Source organism: Podarcis bocagei (assembly GCF_964188305.1).
Source record: "Podarcis bocagei genome assembly, chromosome: 9".
NCBI classification, from domain to species: Eukaryota; Metazoa; Chordata; class Lepidosauria; order Squamata; family Lacertidae; genus Podarcis; species Podarcis bocagei.
Window position 1 is genome coordinate 62,362,649 of NC_138134.1, and position 22,231 is coordinate 62,384,879.

The following is a 22,231-nucleotide window of genomic DNA, read 5'->3' on the forward strand; positions in this document are numbered from 1 at the left end:
TGGACGTCTCTAACATAGGGCATACAGTATTATTTTACCTTCAAGACTGGACACAGATTAGAGATTAGAAAAGGTAGCACAAAGAAACCCTCCAGATGTTGACTATGAGATTGGCTGCCATGCCATCATTTTACATGCAATGTCATACAAATTGTGCTTCAGCCTACAAAGGTTGAGTAAGTCTGGACTCTGGAGCCATCTTGTTTAACTTAACGGGTTGCAAAACTCATGTTGTTTCTTCACTGGAGCCTTTTGTGTGCATGTTTGTATGCACATGCAGGCATAAACCCACAACTCTTCTTGCTATCATTCGCTATCAACACATGAAGGGGTTCACCTGTACCAGTTTATGGAATATGGTCCACACAAGATGCAAGACAGATATGGCATAACGGTCAGGACTACAACTCTTGGTAGGTTTTTCAGCTGACAATCTTGGAGGTGTCAGGCAATCATTACCCTATTTTGGCAAAAGGAAAACCAGCAAGGAAGCCCCACATATCAATAAGCCACAGTGAATGAGTCAAATTGTTGTCCATGAGCCTCCTAGGCCAGCACCACATGTTAATCTGAGAAACTATTAAACTTTTCTCCCACCCTGCCTTCCGGCTCTAACTATAGGTAATAGTTAGAGATGGGGAGAAAATTGATTCAGTTCACATGTAATGGTTATGGGTACATGTTATGGGTACATGGGAGAGATTTAATGTGATTTAAAGTGCCAAACTCAGACTATACAACTGCATCTTTGTTTTGTTTTAAAGAATTTGAGTCCTACAGGGCTTATTTCAGACTACCAGTTTCAGGAAACTGGCATCTATTTTATTTTTTTTAGCCTATAGACATCAGTGCAATGCTTAGATCAGTCAGGCTCAATTTGAGAGCCTCCAAAAATTGTTCATGAAAGATTTATGGGAGTTATGTTATTTTCAGCCTCAGGAGAACTGACATCTCCCTTCAGGTCAAGAGCCTGTTAGTTATAAAGCAGCGGCTGCTACCCATTGGTTTGAAAACATAAATCAGGCTGGTTCCATTCTGCTTTTATCAGCTTCCTTTTCTGGGTCTCGCTTCACACCTTTTCCCTCCCCCTCCCTCCTGCGCTGGAGCAAAGATAAGTACCATGCAAATCTGGAAAATCATCAGCAATTATCAGCCTTCAAGAGAGTAGATGATAAGCATGCTGCTTCTGAAAATCTTTATGTCTTTTAATTATAAATAATATGCAAATCTAATTTAATGTTTAGGTCGTCGTGAAATTTGCTGGTGGTCAAGCAAAGTAAATTCATAGGCTCATTCCCTTTGAATTGTTCTCTTGGGATGTCTGAAAAAGAAATTACTGTGGCTTTAATAATGGTTGGAGAAGAGACGACATGCCAGACTGGCGGGTCTCAAACTGTATTGTTTCCCCCAGAGGTGGGCAAATCTAAGGCTGGGGACCCAATGTCTCTCTCCAGACTCCTCTGTCTGGCCCTTGGGACTATCCCAAAGCCATGCTCCTCAGCAGTGCTGCCCCACACTATCCTTAAGTGCTTTTGCCTGATTGGAATGTGACCTTGAACAGTGATAATATCTCTTGCTTGCCTGGGTAAACAATGGAGAGATGTGTGTGGAAGTGTAAGACTCTGAGTTTAGGTGGGTAGAATGTTGCCTTTCATATAAAGGTAAGAACAACACGGGATGCGGGTAGCTCTGTGGGTTAAACCACAGAGCCTAGGACTTGCCGATCAGAAGGTGGGCAGCTTGAAGCCCCACGACGGGGGGAGCTCCCGTTGCTCTGTCCCAGCTCCTGCCAACCTAGCAGTTCGAAAGCACATCAAAGTGCAAGTAGATAAATAGGCACTGCTCCGGCGGGAAGGTAAATGGCGTTTCTGTGCGCTGCTCTGGTTCGCCAGAAGCGGCTTAGTCATGCTGGCCACATGACTCGGAAGCTGTATGCCGGTTCCCTCGGCTAATAAAGTGAGATGAGTGCCGCAACTCCAGAGTTGGCCACGACTGGACCTAATGGACCTAATGGACCTAATGGACCTACCTTTACCTGCCCACTTTTTGCTTCTGAGCTCACCTACCACTGGCATATGGCCTGTAAAAAGTTGTGCATGAGGGATTGTTTCCCATCTTTGATCAAAAATAAAGCGGGTGAAAACTATAAAGAATTTTTTTTAGTGGCGGTGCTCTAATTCAGCATGGTTTTCATTTTGACAGACATTTTAATTCTCCCACACTTCTTAATAAAATATATTTAATAGCAGCATGTTTTTATTATTTTTTAAAAGTTGTAAGCTCCCTTGAAGCTTTGCTGAAGGGCAGAATATAAACCTGTTCAACAAACCCTGACTATTGGCCATGCTGGCTGGGGGTGCTGGGAGCTGGAATCTGTCCAACACCTGGAGAGCCAATGGTTCCCCATCCTCAGTTTAGGTAATAGATAAAGTCATGTCTCCCACCCCAAACCAGACAACAAAGGCTTTTCCATGTAAATAAAGAAGTAAGCTTTTATTCTGGCAGTCTAACCACATAGCAGCTAAGAAAGTCTTAGGCTGGGTACTCTTACAATCATGAATAGCAACAATAAAACCAGGCAGAGGGCCTTCTTGGTAGTGGCACCCACCCTGTGGCATGCTCTTCCATCAGATGTTAAGGAGATGAATAATTATATAACATTTAGGAAACATCTGAAGGCAACCCTGTAGAGGGAAGCTTTTTAAGGTTTAATGTTTTACTATGTTTTTTATAATATGCTGGAAGCCACCCAGAGTTGCTGGGGAAACCCAGTCAGATGGGCGGGGTACAAATAAACTTTATTATTATTATTAATAATCCATACTGAGAAAGAAGATTAATAGTCCAATATTAATAGCAAGAATTTCAAGGTTGCATGGGAGCTGTGATGTTGCTCCAACAGCTATCCCCACCTCCCTACCAAGCTTTTAAGCAGGGGAGGAAGGATCAGTTATATCCTGAACCCCTGGCCTACCTGGCAGCAAGTCAGTATGTCAACTCCCCCGTTCAGTGTCAATTGCATATCCAAAGTCCTGCAGAGATCCTGGAACACCCAAGTTGAAATCCATCAACGTGGGCAGTTGAGATGACACAGCAACTCAGCTCTGCTGCCCTTTTATACTCTGCATGCTAACTGCAGCATCTGGGATTGATGAGGCAAGTGAACCCCACCTGCTCCAAGCCTGCCCTACCCACTGCTCCCTACACCCCAGAGCCCGCTGTGTTAGTGGAGACAGAGGCCCCTCTGGCTCTGGTTCCCATGCACTGCCCAGGATCCACTTGTCATCCTCTGTCACTCTGTGAGTAGTTTCTACACCAACCTCTCCTTCCCAAACCCCAACTTGCCCCGGTGTGTCCCACTCCCAGCCACAGCCATCACTGTGATCCTCTTCCTCCTCCCCGTAGTGCTGCCTGTTTATGACATCTTACTCACAAGAAACCCTATTCCTGCAATCACTCCTGGCCTGGATGAAAGTACTTATCCCTGTGGTTCTCAACCTGTGGGTCCCCAGAAGTTGTTGGACTACAACTCCCATCATCCCTGAGCTTTGGCCTTGCTAGCTAGGGGTGATGGGAGTTGTAGTTCAACAACATCTGGGGACCCACAGGTTGAGAAAGGCTGACTTATCCAAAGGGAGTGAGCCTCCTCCCTTCTCTCTGCCTCTTTCTGGGAGAAATCTCTGTGTATGCCACCTCCACAGAACACTTCTGTTCTGTCAAAGTGGGCTGCACCTCTGAGCCTCATTGCTCTTCACAGGCTGAGAAGGGGCATCCCATGGGTCTCACATCTGTACACATCTGGAGGCAGAGGAAGGCTTCCTCAAGTGAGCTATGCTGCATAGTCTCACCCACCTTCCCCTTCCTAGCCCTCATCCTCCAGTGCCCCCCCCATTCCTGCTCCAAATCCAAGGGCTCAGAAGGAAGGATGACAGATAAAGGGAAGAGGCAGCTTATTGAAACACTGTGGGAAGATCCATGCATTTATTTATATATTGATTCCTCTGGTTATGCATCTATTTCTGAATGAACATGCTGAGTGCTGTGAGGCATAGCATTAGGTGAGCAATCCTTAGATCTGCTTGCTTGACTGCAGGTAACCTTGGCCTCTGCTTGGTTTTGACTGCCCCATTTATATCATCACCTGGAGAATAGACATGGTGAATATCTTCCTACCTGAGCATCCGCTCTCTATGTTGTTCAGTGCCCGATAAGTCTCCAGCAGACTGTGTGAAGTAGAGTGCATGCATACAAATGCTTTGAGCATCCCTGGGAGAACAGAGGACTTTTGTTCAGTCTTGAGAGACTAGTGGGATTTCTCATAGAATGGATTGCCTTGAAAATGCCTCTATGCTTCTTTTTCTGTTTCTGTCTGTCACTCATGGGACATCAAGGAACATGAGACTAGTATTATGACTTCCATTGCATAGCAAGAAAAGTTTCATTTTGTGAATAATGGACTTTACATTACCCAAGTCATTTTCAGAGTAGAGCTACCACAATAAATGAATTTACGTTTCTGTAAATGTGTGCTGCTTTATCCTAATCAATTGGCAACTTGGTTAGGCCAATATTTATCCTTACCTCAAAAGCATCTTGACACATCACTATAACCCTATACTAGCCCCAATGTTTTGTGCTGTTAGAGACAGACCAACTGTCTAAGGAATGATAGAAGTGAAGTTCTACTGGGGAAGTTAGGAATACAGTACTAATTCCCTCTTCCCCCGTTTTCAAAGCTGTGCTCCATTGCAAGTCAGATCCCTTCACAATTCCAGTCACAATTGGGTTGATTCCCTCCATCACCCAGCCAGTTTTCCGATTCAAGTTGTGAGGCAGAAGGAACTGCAAATTCCATGCTCCTCTGCTCTGGTAAGGTTCCATATTTGTTGCCAGGGCTACTGTTATTTTTAGTATTTTCTGCACTTTGGAAAAGTGTTGAATAGTATAAATAGGAAGTTGTCTTTTATCTGGTCAGACCATCTAGTTCAGTGTTGTCTGCAATGACTTGCTGCAGCTCTGTAAAGTTCAAGCACGTTGCCCACAATAAACTGCAGATGCCAAGGATTGAACGGGAACTTTCTGCATGCAAAGTATGTGCTCTACTACTAAGATATCACCTTTCCCAAATACGTAGCATAACCATTGTTATATAACACCAGTATTGAAAACACAAGTATTTTATCCCATTCCTTAATCATTTCGAAGCTAAAAGCTTCAGAAGAACATACCAAAGATCCATCCAGTTCATGATATCGTTTCTCACCTGCAAGAGGATCGTAAAAGCAAAAGCCTTTCCCTATTGATTGTTGCTTCTAGCAACTAGTGTTGAATGGCATACTACTGCCTCTGAACTTAGAAGTTGCATTTAGACATCATAAAGGTAAAGGTAACCCTGACCATTAGGTCCAGTCGCGAACGACTCTGGGGTTGCAGCACTCATCTTGCTTTACTGGCCGAGGGAGCCGGCGTACAGCTTCCAGGTCATGTGGCCAGCATGACTAAGCCGCTTCTGACGAACCAGAACAGCACACGGAAACACCATTTACCTTCCCGCTGGAGAGGTACCTATTTATCTACTTGCATTTTGATGTGCTTTTGAACTGCTAGGTGGGCAGGAGCTGGGACCGAACAATGGGAGCTCACCCTGTCTCGGGGATTCAAACCGCTGACCTTCTGACTGGCAAGCCCAAGAGGCTCTGTGGTTTAGACCACAGCGCCACCCGCTTATAGCTAATGGAGGACCTATTTTGGAAGAGCACATGCTTTGCATGCAAAAGATCCCAAGTTCAATTCCTGACATCCCTAGGTGGGGCTGGGCAGGACTCCCATCTGAAACTCTGGAGAACAGCTACCAGTCAGTGTAGACAGTACTGACCTAGATGAACCAGTGGGTTGACTCAGGATAAGACTGCTTCCTATGTTAAATCAGAAATTTGTTTGAAGCTATCTAAACCAACAACCATCATCACTACTTGTGGCAGTGAGTTCCACAAATTAAGTATGCATGGTGTGAAGAAGTACTTTCAGTCATGAATTTATAGTCAATCAGTTTAAGTGGGTGACCTTGAATTCGAGTGTAAAGGGAGAGGAATAAAAAAAGTCCTAGAGGTTTTCTTATTTTTGATTGTGCTTATTGAATATTTATAGAATAGTCCCTGCCTGAAACCCTGGAAATCTGCTGCAAGTCAGGGTAGAAGGACCAAGGGTCTGATTCAGTATAAGGCAGCTTCCTATATTAACAAAAAGGCAATTAGTACAATAAAAAGTGGCGGGAGAGAAGGCAGCACGTTGTATATCTCCTGAGCTTAGCTTTTGCAACTAGGTGTTGTTGTTTTTGAACCCGCACAGGTTATTTTGAAATTCTCCTGCTTGCCAGTGTCTAGACTGTCATTCAGCCCATTAGTCATTAGAGGCTGTTTGCTTTCCAATATGCTACTTACTGGGGCAAATCATTTCTTCCAAGGAATTTACATCAGGGAAAATGAAAACATCAATAAAGTAAACACAAATCCTCTGATACAGTGTCAGCAAAAGGTTCTTACTCCTGCATTATGTTTCCATTATGTTTCTAATTTTGTTCCGGGACATATGTTTGTGTGGTGTGGTTTTCCAACTTGCATTCAAGCAGTGAGAAATGTATGTATATAAAATATTTATGGCCCAATAGGAGTACCTATACACAACAGAGATTTAAGGCTACTGTTCAGCCCTGTAAGATCAATGGCACCATAAAGTGTGTTTTTTTCATGGCTTTGCTTTTAACATACCTTAGGAATGTGATTTGAATAAATGCAAGTATTGAAATGTGCTGGGTTTTGTTTTTTGTTTTTTTGAGGCTGCATAAGTATTTTTTCACCCTGTCTCCATGCATAATCTTGAGGAGGAGGGTTAGTCTAACTAGCTAGTCTATGCAGGATTCCAGAAAATTCAGGTGATAAGATCTGCAGGCAGTGCTATCCTGGTAGTTCTGCGTCACCCGCAGAAGTGAATAGTGGCTTGGGGGATGATTTTCTCTGTGGCAGATCCTAAATTGTGGAACTCCCTCTCCACAGAGATGCACTTTGCATCTTCACTGCATAGCTTCTCTGCTGTGCTGAAAACACACCTCTTCCCTGTGGCCCTTGACAGTTAAGGTATTTTATTTTGTGGGGCCCACCTCTTTTGCTAAATGTTATATGTACATTGTTAAAATATAAATATTAGAAAATGGGGAGCCTGAGTATCCTTGGGACTTGCAGGTTGGGGGGGCGGATGAGAAACTCTTTTACTTGGGGTCATTCGCCAACAAAAATCCCGTGAGTGAGAGAGAGGGGGAGTGGGTATATAATTCAATTAATAAATTATTGTTTTTTTCCAACTGCAAGGTACCTCTGTGCTGCAGAGTAAAGGACCAGGGACTAGCTGACAATATACATAAGGGAGTAATTCTGTAAGGTCATGTAGATCATCACTTATCCGAAATGGCCTCGGGCAATTAACATTGGATAAATGTGTTATTCCATAGGACCACAGAATGGTAGAGTTGGAAGGGACGCCGAGGGTCATCTAGTCCAACCCCCTGCAATATAGAAATATGCAGCTGTCCCATATGGGGATTAAACCTGCAATCTTGATGATATTAGCACGATGCTCTAACCAACTGAACTATAAATGTGTTGCAGATGAGTTAATGAGCAAAAATCAACCCTAGTTCTTCCTCTCTCTGGGCTGTACCACTTCATGCAGTTTTTTGGGGGGCCACACAGGGTGGTGTGCTCCCTTAAAAAGGGGGTAAGTTTTATGTTTGTAGACATTATGCTCAGACATCTGAAGGCAGCCCTGTATTGGGAAGTTTTTAATGCCTGGTATTTTATTGTGTTTTTATATATGCTGGAAGCCACCCAGAGTACCTGGGGTATAAATTAATTATTATTATTATTATTTATTATTATTATTATTGGGAGAAGGCTAGCCTAGGACCCTTCACCTGACATGCTAGTTTTCTTTATGGAAGGAATGGTTTTGTGAAGGGTTATTAAACCACATGTACCCTCACCTGGTGCCTAAAGTGGTACAACCCAGACACAGGATCTGACATTAATAAACACACTTGAACATCACTTTTTAAGGCTCTCTAGGTCAGAGCTTTCCAAGCTTTTCAAATGGTGACATTTCATTTTTAGACATGCATCATTTTGCAACACAGTAATTCAGTTTTATTAGCAAATCAGAGGTTTAACTTGTCAGTTTGCATTTCTTGGTACAGAAAGTATATGCTTTCCTATTCTAATTAATTCAAGAGTGTTCTGGAAGCTTCTCTGTGTGAAACAAACTGGTGCCAACCGGAAGTTTTTAGCTGACACATACCAGTAAGTTTCTATTCCACCTACAAACAAGCAGAAGGTTCATGATGTTTGGGTCAGTCTTTCAAAAGAAGCTGAGTATAGCTGGCTTAAACTGGTTCTGTTATTTCTTTCTCTCAGTGTCATGCTGACTATAATAAAAGGCCAGAAGGAGCATGAGTTTCACTTTCTATCTCTCTTCCTTCTGGTGTGGTGTTCTGCACATAGCCTACTTAGTGTTGAGGTTTTAGTCTTATTGTAAGTTACTGTAAGTTTAAGTTAAGTCTGCTGCAACTGGATTTCTTATGGACAGTGCCAATCCTGAATGTATTGGGTTTGCGACCATTACACTCATTTGCCTTTAGTAGCAGCAAAGCTTTGCTGGATGAAATGTTAATTGCCTCTGGTCTATCTTTTGGGAATCCTGCAACGTGTTTAAGTTTTAACTTTGCTAACTATACGTTGGAATCTGCTGCAGATCAATATGAGTAGAATTCATGACATAACTAACCCCTTTGCAGCCTCAGGAGGAGCGCAGGGAGCATTTGCGTGATACAGCTACACACTGCAGCCAAAACACTAACGTGTCATGACACACAATTTGGAAAGCTCTGCTCTAGGTACTCATTGTGACCTGTGGGTCACCAATCATACACAAAATGAAGGCATTCTAAAGGGAGCTTGATTAGGAAGAATGTAAGTAATTTTATTTGTATGGAGAGGTTCTATCACCACAAGTTAGGCCTCATATTACATGCAGCCACCACCACTTTGAAATCCAGACAGGAGGTTACAGTAGTTCAGAGCATAGGGCTGAAAGCTACAATTGGCTGTCTTTCTGCAGATGTGTAGTATTGGGAAGGGTTGTAGCTCTGAGATAAGAACATCTGCTTTCCCTGGTTCAATGCTCTGCATCTCCAGGCAGGGCTGGGATTTCCTTCCTGAAATCCTGGATTGCTGTTGCCAGTCAGTGTAGGAAATATTGAATTAGATGGACCAATGATCTAACTCAGTATAAGCTCCTTATCTTCCCAGGTGCTCCTCAGTAAGCTTGCAAGCAGTCATTTCTACATGTTTCTGAATCTGAATCCATGCCTGAATTCCCTCTTAAATTTCTGCTTTGATATTCCAACTTTCTCAGGGTGGGGATCAGGACATGAAATTATCCTGTGTTGCTATCACCAAAAAGATTGCATGTAAAGGCTGGATGATGAGGTTCATGCCACGTGCAAGATCACATCTAGTTCAACCTTCAGTTTTCTTCCCTCCAAAGCAAATGTCTGTATTCCTGGCCAGCTAAATTTCCTGGATGGGCACTTTGGCCAGGATGTGGGGGTACTGAACCGCAGACAAAACGACAACTTCTCCAAATGGCCTGCTAGATTGGCGTTTGGTGGGGCATTTCACTTAAGGGCTGCCACTTGCTCACCCCCTAATTCAGCTTTTATAAAACAGAGAAATGTATGAGCATTTGCCTAGTGAAATCACGGAAGCTGGGGAGTGGCAAAGATGCCTTTTATCTTGAGCATCTCAAAGAAAGAGAAGGCAGTGACAGCAAGAAAGGCTGCAGAGTTAACTATCAGTGATATATATATGTGGAAGTATGAAAATACAAGGGAGCAGGAGGAATGGATTGTGGTGGAGGACAAAGGTGGAAAACACGCTAAAAAGAATTTGAAAAGGGGCCATAGAGATTATATATATCAATATTATCAAAAGCGGAGTTAGCAGATGAAAGAGCACAGATGAAGAAGTAAGATTTACTGGGGTGATTCTTGAAAGTGGATTAATCACAGCAAGCCTGGGGAAAATATTGCTAAGAGGATGAGGAGATTTTCCATCACTTGGCAGCCTTCAGTTCAAGGCTGGAGCCCTTCTAAAAGACATAGTTCAGTCAGCATACAGGTTAATGTATTTAATATAATGATACCTGGAGAAAATCTATTGCCCCAATGGTTCCTTTTGGCTTTTAAATTTGCTTTTTTCCCCCGGACTGCAACTCCCAAATGCCTCAGCCAGAAAAGGAATGAAAACATTTAAGTTGTCATGAACTGTGGTTCAGGATGGACTAGATTTAGCTACTAGTCTTGCATGAAAAAGCATTCTCTATAATTCAAAAGCTTAAGCCCTACTGAGCCATGCACCTTCTGGATTAAATCAACATACGAGGGAGGGGGGGATGTGTAGATGAGTGTGCTAACTCCACCCCCAGCATCACTGTCCACATTGCTCTCCACAAGTTGCAAGTCTGTAGAGGAAGCCTGCCATATACCTATAGGCTCCCTTCAAGATATAGGACCCCGATGGTGCAGATTTAGAGCATGCTGCATCCATACATTCCCATCCCACATGTTGATCTATCTTAGAAAGGTAAACACTTGAACAGATGGAAGGCTTAATTGCCACCCTATCCAGTAAATGGTGTCATGTCAACCATTTTGGATTCCTACCTCCTTTGGTTCGCCATTCTTCAGAAAGAAAACAGCAGCCAGAACTTCTGCAACAAAGCAGGGGCAGAGGCATGTTTGACGAAGGTGCCCTATGCTGGGGACTTACCTGATGGAAGCAGTAGGAGACAGCCATTTTAATTTCCCATAATTCCCTGGAGAAACACAGGGATACTATGGGAAAATCAAAATGGCCTACCAAGGTCCTGGCATTTCTGGGGGTGTTGGATGTATAGCCACGAGTTCTGGAGGGTCTGGTTGGATCAGGACAAGGGGTTTAAGGAACTCAGAAGGTGCCATCTGACACTTCTGGTGGGTCACAGTGAGCTATGCCAAAGCCCCGAGAGACGTTGAGGGTGAGGAGTCTGATCCCATGGAGGGAACCAGAGGGATGTCACCCCACTGCCCCATGCCTATCTCACCCATGGTTTCAACTCCAAGCTCTGGCATCACTGTTAGTATTTTTCATTCTCCGTTGCTGTTGGATCTTGTGATCCACACTGTTTACATTCCATTCCTCTGGAAGTGTGAGAATGGAAGCTTAGACACTGAACTTCCATCCTATGTGCTGCATTTTAAATTGCATTTTAACCTGTATTTTAAATTGGGTTTTTTCCCCCTATTATGTTTTTACTGCAATTTTACTGGTGTTAGCCACCCTGAGCCCACCTCTGGCCAGGGAGGGCAGGGTATAAATAAAATTTTATTTTTATTTTTATTTTTATGTTTTGTGGCTTTTTGTTCTGTCTCCTGGACAGACAGGATGTTTGTGTGAGCTGCTCCTCGCACTATTGTTATTTTCTTTATTATGATTTGCTTTGAGTTGATATAAAGCAATAAAAAAAGCGATCCTGCATACAGTGATACCTCGGGTTAAGAACTTAATTCATTCTGGAGGTACGTTCATAACCTGAAACTGTTCTTAACCTGAGGTACCACTTTAGCTAATGGAGCCTGCTGCTGCCGCCGTGCAATTTCTGTTCTCCTCCTGAAGCAAAGTTCTTATCCCGAGGTATTATTTCTGGGTTAGTGGAGTCTGTAACCTGAAGCATCTGTAACCTGAGGTACCACTGTACTTCCGCAGCCAAGCTTTTGTTTACTGTGCTGTTTGTGTACTCATATGAGCAGATATGTCACTGAGACACAGGACTGTTGCCGAACGCTTCATAACCAGAGCCAGGGCTTTTTCGGCTGTGGTTCCAATCTGGTGGAACTCTCTGTCACAAGAGACTAGGGCCCCGCGGGACTTGACATCTTTCCTCAGGGCCTGCAAGACAGAGCTGTTCCACCAGGCCTTTGGCCAGGGCACAGCCTGACTCCCTCCTCTGGCAATCTTCACAGAACTCTAGCCCAATAGTAGCCATTAATTTGATTTGAATTAATTTTATAATGACATGCTTTTAGAATGTTGTATTATTTTATTGTTGTTAGCCGCCCTGAGCCCGGCTTCAGCTGGGGAGGGTGGGATATAAATAAAAAATTATTTATTTGTTTGTTTATTTATTTATTATTATTATTATTATTATTATTATTATTATTATTATTATTATTATTATTATTATCCTGTTACCGGATAATTACCGGAGGCTCCACTAATCACCTACACTGGATCCTTTGCCTCCGCCAGCTTTTGCCAACAAGCCTCCGCCCATCAAGGAGACAGCCATTACCCAGTCTGATTCCAAGCCGATGCTGTCAACTCTTCCATCACCCAAGACACAGATACACCAGCGCTGATGTGAACATGCCACTCATGCCCAGCCCACCATGAGTAGTTCCCACTTACAGTGGCGCCTCGCAAGACGAAAAGAATCCGTTCTGTGATTCTCTTCGTCTAGCGGTTTTTTCGTCTTGCGAAGCAAGCCCATTGACGGATTAGCGGATTAGCGCTATTAGCGGCTTTTAGCTGCTTTTAGCGGCTTATCTGCTGATCGGATCAGCTGATAAGCGGCTTAGCAGCTTAGAAAAAGGGGGGGAGGGAAAAAAACCAGCAGGAACTCGCAAGACATTGTCGTCTTGCGAAGCAAGACCATGGGAAATTCGTTTTGCGAAGCACCTCCAAAACGGAAAACTCTTTCGTCTAGCGAGTTTTCCGTCTTGCGAGGCATTCGTCTTGCGGGGCACCACTGTACTTGCTCAGCCAGTGATGCATCCCACTTACCCCACTGAAATTATACCACCCCACACCTTTATAACGGGAGCCCAAGGGCCTGCCAATCGTTGGATCAACATCTTTGCTTTCTGCACCAGTGACCTTTACCTTGCTTATGTATTGCAATAATTTGAACATTGCAGTTCGTAGCAGAAAATGAAAATTGAGTCCAGGTACTTTATCCAGCATCAGCCAGGACAGCTACCACTCTTTGAGAGAAGTCTTAAATATTAATTTATATGATATATCCGGTGACATGATTAAGTCTGTGTGTTGCACGCTAGAGTATTGCTGCACAAATGAAGTCTACATATCACCAACCACAGACAGAAAAGCATTAGTGCATATTTGACTCCCAGTTCATGTGAAATGTCCCCCACGTCTCATACTGTACTGTCATTCTATTCACAAACCTCAGTTTTCCAGTCAGATTAAAATCAACTGACTTAAAGTACTGTGATAGAAATGAAATGCTGGCTCCTTACACTTAATTTGACTTCATTCCAATATCACTCACCAAATTGTCACACATGCTCTGACAATGACAGTTGAGTGTCTTACTTTCCACTGGGAAGATGGGTAAGTGTGTTCTTCATTCACTCTTTATCTGAAGAAGAGATGCCATGAAAATCCAGCTAACATCAGTGCCCACATAAATGAGTCAATATACATTCCACTACCAACTCTCAGGCTCTCGATTATTGTAAATTTAGCAATCCTCCTATTATTTGCAGATGGTATCTGTTCTGTCTCCAATAATAAACATTTCCAGTTCTGTACCAGATTTCCCTCTGGAACAAATGCAAATATGACAACAGTCAAATGGTACACTCCATCAGTCAGTTCAGTAGGCGTCACACAAAAACCATGGCCCTGTATTAAATGATATCTTCCCACAATCCAACTCACTTGCATGGAGGAGACTGAGAGACCATATGCCGTGGATTATTATCACTGCATATCTATGCTGGGTCACCACACTGTGCTGAAATGTTCAAATAACATGGGTGTGTGTGTGGATCAAATACATAGAGACCATAACTGAACAGTAAGACCCCATTCTAAGCTATCAGAGGTGGGACTGGCACACTGGGTGGGTCAGGAAAGTAGGTGCCAATCAATCACTTCCATATGATTGGGCCAAATCAGGGCAAGGTAATGTACAATCCAGCTGAGTGTATGCCAGGAGAAAACATTCCTCTTCAACCAGGCCTTTGGCTGATTATCACCCTGTACCCTTTTAAATGTGTTTCTGAGAGGTAGTGGGGGTATGGGGGACTTACTGGTTTGTTCTTGTTCTTGTTTATATTATGCATTTTGTGTTTTTTATCTTGTATTTTTATGTTGTGAAGCACTCTGAGATCTACAGATGAAGTGTGGCAAACAAATTGTTATAATAATAATATTAACAACCTGAAAGCATTAGAATCAATATTTTGTTTTGTTATACGAGACAGGCTCATAATTTAATATGTATGGATGTCATATAAAGTATGCATTTCTGTATTCACAAAAGTAAAGCTCTTTTGCTGATAGAAGACATATATGAAGACATGTTAATAAAATTTGTTGTATCCAAGTTCAGCAATGAGGTTACTGTGATCAAAGACCAGCCAATGTGGCACCTGCTGAGTGCCATATGTCTCCAAAAATAGTGACAATATTCCCCTTGTTTAATCACCAACGCTTTGATTCTGTTGAAAGAGTAAACAGTACCACTTTCCCCTTTCTTCATGAGTGTTTACTGCTTGTTCCTAAAAGCTTTTTTTTATATAACTCACTTCCATTTGTACAGTAGGAGAATTGACTACCAATCAATTACAGCACTAAAGCACTTTAACAGGGCTTAATGAAGTGCCCTCAATCAGCAAGGAGCGTAATAATCTCAAAGCCACTTTAGTTCATTCAACAACGTAATCCCTGATCCAAAAGTCTTTACACAAAGAACAATGGCAGAACATGTCTTTTAAGGATTGGCAAGCAAGGTCAAGCAAGAGTGGAAATAATAGGTCCATGGTTCTCAAACCGTGAGGTTTATGTCCTTAAATAGCTACAAGGACATTCTTGCAGTATTCCCATAAATTGCTATGAACCCTAAGATTACCTCTGTTGCTTGACCTTGGACATTTCTTGGTACGTTTTGGAGTTTCAATGTCTGTGAATCTCTGGTGCTGTGGTGAACTTTGCTGTATTCGTTTTATCTTCTGCTGCTGATTTTATACTATAGTAGATTTTGAGAAACATTGGATTTTGGATTTTTATTGCCTTATTTTGGTATTCAGTTATTGCTGTTCATTTTAAAACACAATTAAAACTCATAAATTTAAAAAACCCTGTTACTGAGAAGCAATGACAATGGGGGGAAGGGAGGAAGAGACACATAACCATCCTTTTTATCATCCACTCCCAAAGAGTTGAGCAAAAAGATATATTTTGTCATTAACTTGTCAAGTACTCAGTAGTTCTTACATAGAGCACTGAACTGTGTCTTTCGGAGACGGTTTTTCCCCCTTGAAGCATGATAGTAGCCATATTTCGCACCCTTTAGTTGCGTTCTTTCCCTACATCTCATGTGGGAAATCTAGATTAAAATCCCCACGGAACTTCATGACTTCCAAGCCCATTCACCCCATTATTACAGTAATTCATATGATAAGCAATAATGCACTCTATTCCAAAGAGTGCTTAAGAAAGGATGTGTTTTACGTACTGATGCACAACAGTTTAAGAAGGTAGTTCTCTACATTCTGACATGACCACGGAGCAGAACCTGGGGTGGGGCTAGGCAAATGAAAGGGTAGGGCTATCCACATTGAATCAGTCTTGACTCTTCATGTCACCAAGGGCAAGGAGCATGATTAGTCCCTACCTTAGTGATGCACTCCTTTAATTTTCCCATATGGATGCCACTCCCCCCCCCCCCTTGAAAAGGTAAAATGCTGTATTTGAGGATATTATTGAAGTTAGGGCAAAACCCTCCCCCAGTTTAGCACTGATAGTGATTAGCGTTTTCCTAGCAAATCACACACACACACACACACACACACACACACACACACACAGTGTAATGGGAGACTGCAGCTTGGACACATCCATGCAACATCTAGTTTACAAGAGTAGGAATGCTGAAAGAAACATGAATGGTTTCTCCCCCTCCTCTCCCGGTACATTTATTTTATCTCCCTTTCCTCTTGTTTTATTTTCTGCAGCGCCGCTAGCATACAAAAGGGTTACTCCTGAGGGTCACCCGCTTTGTTGCCGTTGTTCCTTTGTTTGTGGGTCTTGTTAGTCTTGTTATTTAGAGGCATAATAGTTTGTATTTCAGTAGTACGGAACTGGGTGGGTGAGAGCACGCCACTCCAAAAAGTAAATGTCAAAAAATACATACCAACCAAATGTCAAATGCCAACCAAACAGATGTCAAAACACTATGGCATTCTCCATTCAAGCATTCGTTACTGCATAAACTCTCACCATTATATATCGAAAAGGCGAGTCAGAATCCCTCTGCAGCTCATGCTGAAACACGCAAAAGCCATTTGGCAAAGGCTGAGCCATGAACTGGCAATGATGAGCTCCTTGCATTCCAAGTACCTGCCATAGGCAGCCTATTGTGTAGGAACCATCTGCTACCTGTGGGAAGCCTGGTTAGAATGATAGTAGAGGATGATGTGTTTCATAGCTCCTGCACGACACACTGAGTGCCTTGGGAACAATAGGATGTGGACATGATCATGCCTTCATTTGGCACTGGTTTGCAATCTCAGCATGTGTTTGAGAAGTCTCACGATTTTGTTTTCCACATCAAAATCCCCCCCAGAAACCGATACATGGCCATTTCACCATACGCCTTCCCCAAGTGGATGTGGGAATTGGCTCTCAAGAAAAATGGTTGATATTTGATAATAAAAACAATAAGACAAATGGAATGGTTCTGTACTCTACCCCTAAACTAATGCTTTTTTGATGCTTATCCTTCGGGAGAACTATATATCATGTGTGGCACTAGAAGGCCTGATTCTGTCTTCAGCCACTTATGTGGAATGTGGGTACAGGAAATGCACAATGAGCTGAGAGTAAATGATTCTGCCTGTCACAGGAAGAGAATGCAACATGGAAATATATGCCACTCTGCATCATTGATTTGTTGGGGGAAAGAATGTCAGAGAATATGGGATATGATACTGGTTATTTCGCTTACTTTTGTAATGACAGCTGCAGAAAATGATACAGACCAGTTCTGTAAGATCCACAATGTGGTATTAAGCTGAGATGTCCCCCAAACATGGCACAAACACTACTGTGACTGACTGCATCTTAGGTAAGGACTCTGCCTTGGGAAAGATACTATTTTTCAGCACAGATTCCACATTATATAAAGTAAAAATGATAGTGATCTAATCCACTGGTGGATGAACAAGACTATAGAACAGATTTCACAAAAAATGTAAATAAATATATAAAAAGTTTAAATAAAAGTGATAGATATATGCTCAGAAGTATAGGTACAAAATCATAAGAGCGTGGCTTCTAACATATAAAAACACACACTCTTAATTTATATATATAGCTATATTTCTTGTAAAATGTCTGTCTGTGTTTAGTGTACAGCTATATGAATTTGTGTACTGGTGTATTTTATTATTACGTCCAAAAATCTTTCCTTATCCCCATGACACTATATATCAGACTTTAAGCAATGGAGTATACACTGCTTCTAAAATATGAAAACTGACAATTGTGATTAAGAACCTCAAAGCATTGACTAAACAATGTTGTCCAAGATGAATTTGTGCTTTGAAACATAAGGTGCATTTTTTTCAGGCATGTGGAGGCCAATTTACAGGTGCTTGCTCATCACTCAGTGACTTCTGTTTCAAGTAATAAATTAATAAACTAGGAGTATAAAGTGACAGTAATAAACATGTGATGACAATTACATCCAAAGGAATGTTGAAAAATGTGGTGTTATGGGGTAAGGATATTGTTATGAGCATTTCAGAAAGTACCAGCTTTCTATTTGTGTGTGGGGTCTTTCATCCTTTCCTCTAAAGGAAAAAAACAACATCCTTCCTCTAATGGAAGAACTTGCTCTCTTCAAGAATCTGTTGCAGTGTTATTTGACCTCTTCAACTCCCACATAAGACTGAAATAATTGGTAGAGGCAGATGATGGAGAGGTTACAGCAGTGGTGAGATTCCAGCTATCATATGACTGCTAACTAATTTACAACATATATTATATCTGATATCTTGGAAGACATAGAAGTTTATCTGTGGTCATTAATATCTAATGATGCTAAAGAAATCATTTAGGGAAGTTTTAATGTTTGAAGTTTTATTCTGTTTTTAGTCCTCTGTTGGGAGCCACCCAGAGTGGCTGGGGAAACCTAGCTATATGGGCAGGGTATAAATAAAATAATAATAATAATAATAATAATAATAATAATAATAATAATAATAATAATAATACAACAACAGTAGTAGTAGTAGTAGTAATTCCAAATGATAAATGTGTATTGACGTGGTTTCATTAAATATGAGAAGTCTCATAATTTTTGCATTGTTTCTAAATGACTGCATATATAATAGGAAATCGTGAGTTTGTTGAAACTCAAACAATTATATTAATACATAAAAGAGCAAAAAAGGTAACACCAACTTTGCTTTAAATTTGTCTTCAGCTGTAATTTATTATTTCCATGCCAATTTCTAGGAAGACCCTAATTTATCATATCAGAGGATGTAAACTCATAAAGGGTACAAATGCTATTAGCCTTACCCACACTCTCGAAAGATAACACATACACCCCCAGCCCCATTTGCAAGGGCTGCTTTGGAAGTTCTGCAGAAACTTCATGTATGAGGTATGCAGGGATTCAGACTTCCTCTTCCCATGCTTCTGTGCCCTTACATTAGGAAAGTGCACAGGTCCCAAACTGGAATGCTGCAACACAGGAAGATTACACCACTGGTCCACTGAGTTCAGTAATGACTACACTGACTGACAGCAGCTTTCCGGGATTTCACAAGGGTTTCTCCCAGCCCTACCTGCAAAGCAGTTATTTTACCACTGAACTATGGCATGCAAATAAACCCAAGAGGAAAGGAAAAGAAAGCATGAGTCACTTATGCCACTTCTTTCACTGCTTCTAGATAACATGCCAAAGAGTCCTCTTATTTTCAACTGGTGACATTTAAAATACAACAAACAACTATAGCAACTTGACTTTTCCGGATTTGTTTGTTAAGAGAAGGCAGTGCACAGAGACCTCTGAGCCAGAGCTTTATCTACATTTTGTTTTCCTTTTTAAAAGGGCTAAAAACAAAAAGATGCCACAAAATGTGATGTGACCAAAATTAATTTTAAAAGTCAGCAGTTGGACCTACAGAGAAACAACAAGAAGTAGTATTTCAAGGCTGCGGGGATATTTCTCTTTCAGCACTTTCCCCCTCTTTTTCTCTATTTTCCCCCTGCCATGGCATGAAAATAGATTAATGATGTACAGCAGAGTTCTATTGACTTTGCCATCACCTCAGGCCACATTCCCATTTCTATGTATTCCAAAAATAAAACATGTAGTGTGACCACACTTGAATGAGAAACGACACTGTTGCACATCATGCAAAGAAATCCCACTGTTTTTAATAATCATTTTTCAGCTTGGCTATTACTAGCTTTGGCTTGCTGGATAGGGATGGCTCCAAGAAAGAACATGTAATCAGTCTTTCTTTGACCTAGGAAGATAATGTGTGTCTAGACATTCTGCACTACCTCAGATCACTCTGGAAAAACAGCTGCTAAAGATGAAAACACTAATATCATCTCAACAGGAGTTTCCCCTCTATAATCTTTCATACCATCTTAACTAACCTTAAGGTACATTCTGTTTGTCCTTTGTAGTATAATAGAAAAACTTGGAAGAAAAATGTAAAGCTAAGTTGTTCCTTTCAGGATTGAAGCAATGTGTGTCTTTGGGCAGGGGTAAGCCTAAATTTCAGGCTCCTGTTAAATCATTCCTCTAACGTCCATTCTATTAGAGTCATTTCTAGAAATGCTATCATAAGAAAATGGGAGGCTGTCATACTAGAATACAGTGGTACCTCGGGTTAAGAACTTAATTCATTCTGGAGGTCTGTTCTTAACCTGAAACTGTTCTTAACCTGAAGTACAACTTTAGCTAATGGGGCCTCCCGCTGCCGCCACATGATTTCTGTTCTCATCCTGAAGCAAAGTTCTTAACCTGAGGCACTATTTCTGGGTTAGTGGAGTCTGTAACCTGAAGCATCTGTAACCTGAAGTGTCTGTAACCCGAGGTACCACTGTACATAATTTTGAGAGGATTTTTTTTTGTGATTGTCAACTTCTAAAAATATAAGTATCTCATCACAAGCAAACCACCAAGATATTGCTGCATGTATTTCAATGCAGAACAGACTGGGTTGAAAATGCTGTTATAGAACAGCAACCTTATTGCATGGGTGAAGCTGACCTAGGAATGTGTGGAGATGCCCTGAGACATTTTGGTAAGCTTACTAATACCCTTTTTGATTCCCTTGAAATCCCTTGGATGTTTTGCTTAAGTGGGCACCTTTGAATTCACCACAACATTTTGCTTTCAGTGAAGCTAAGTGCCTAACATCAAATCAGACCCTTTTGTAGCCCCCTCCCCAAGATATTCTGGGATTACAACCCATCTGTCCCAGCCAGCAAGGCCAATGGCCAGGGATGACAAGAATTGCACCTAAAGAGCCACAGGTTCCCCCCACCCCAGCTTTAGTCAAATAACTCCAAAATGCTATTTGAAAATCAGAAAGTAATATATATCTATATCTCCATCCGTACAGTATCACTTGTACACTTGTACACAATATCACCTGCATTATCACTTACATGGCAGCGGGGGGGGGGGGCTGGATTCAACAACGTTTTTGCAGTAGCAAAAGTCAGTGCAACGAGTCCCACTAATGCAGTGGGTCTTCTCCCCCTCTTTTCCTCCCTCTGCCCCGGTGCCCTCAACAAATCTGCTTGAATGGGTTAAGAGAACCCTCCAGAACTGTACAGGGTGGGAATCATTCTTTCTTGGAAGCAGAAGTGTTGACAGAACGATCTCCTTAGTGCTAAATTGAATTAATAGTAGGTTACACATTCTTCTTTAAGGAATATTAAACTTTTTCAACACAAAAAGAAACCACACAGACAAGTAAGAATTAGGAAATCTGTTCTCACCTTGCGGATGCCTCTGCTAAGTTCTTCTCCATAGTTGGTACCCAAGATTTCAAAAAGGACATTAGGATTCCCACCATTTTCTGCAAATTCCAGTTCTCCTGTTAAGCCGTTCACTCCTCCCTGGGTGCACAAAAAAGGATGAGAATAAATTCAGATATAGCCATGTATTAATTTCTGCAAAATATAGGTTTGCAGTGATTGCAAATGTGAAAAAGTTTAAAATGGCAAAATTTAGCCACCCGGTTCACAATATTGTTGCTCCTCCCTTTATGTATGCATGAACTTTTTAAAGCTCAGAATTGGAGTAAGATATTATTAGTCATATTTAGCAAAATTAAAACCTACTATTAATTCATTTGTAAAAGTAGCAGCTCAGATAATGCCAGGTTTTACAAAGGCCAAGGTTGCTAGAGGAAAGCAAAGCACTTTGCAAATCCTAACCATATCTGCCCATAAGTCATTCCTATTGAATCCAGTGGGGTTTATTCCCAGGTAAGCATGGTTTGGGGCACAGCCTCACAATCTTTACACTGGGCAATGCAAATGTTTCTAAGTGGAAAATCAGATTTGGCAGAATTAGGGCGTGACATTTTCTGGTAGATCTTTCTTCTCATTGCTAATGCCAACAGAACCAGTAATGCAAACAGTAGCTTAGTCAGTCCGAAACAATGCCTTCAAATTAGCCATTCCTCCAGGCAGCTGGGCCTGTCTTCATTAAAAACTAGAAAGGAAAAGGAAGGCACTGCTATCAAACCACATCTTCGTAGAATCTTGGACTGTAGATTCCAATCTGCACCTGGGCCTGATCAGTGTGGCTCAGGCAAGACCACTTTGAAACCTGAATTCAGTCGAACCGATTCCACTCCAAACCCCAGGCTTAAACCTGTCCATGCAGACCTCCCAGGACTCATTCTGTTATATCAAACATGGCAGAACCAACTGTTGAAGCTTTAACTGACTGTATCATTTGAGAATGCTGATATCACATGCTCGAATGCTTCCCCACACATATAGAAAACTAGTACATCACAGACAAGACTAGGCTAGAGCCCTTCTCCCTGGTGCACTAGCTCTCCACATGT

General features: G+C 41.7%; 1 protein-coding gene across 7 annotated transcripts in view; it reads right to left on the reverse strand.

The window, feature by feature from the left end:
• The window catches only part of GRID2 (glutamate ionotropic receptor delta type subunit 2), an 849,518-nt gene that overhangs the window by 269,198 nt on the left and 558,089 nt on the right, over window positions 1-22,231 (reverse strand). For all 7 annotated transcript variants that reach the window (XR_014011362.1, XR_014011363.1, XR_014011364.1 and 4 more), the window contains exon 8: window positions 21,150-21,269. Coding sequence is in view for 4 of the 7 variants with exons in the window: in XM_081206978.1 (XP_081063104.1) it covers window positions 21,150-21,269 (120 nt within the window). In the remaining 3 variants the exon portion in view is untranslated. The remainder of the gene's footprint in view (window positions 1-21,149; window positions 21,270-22,231) is intronic.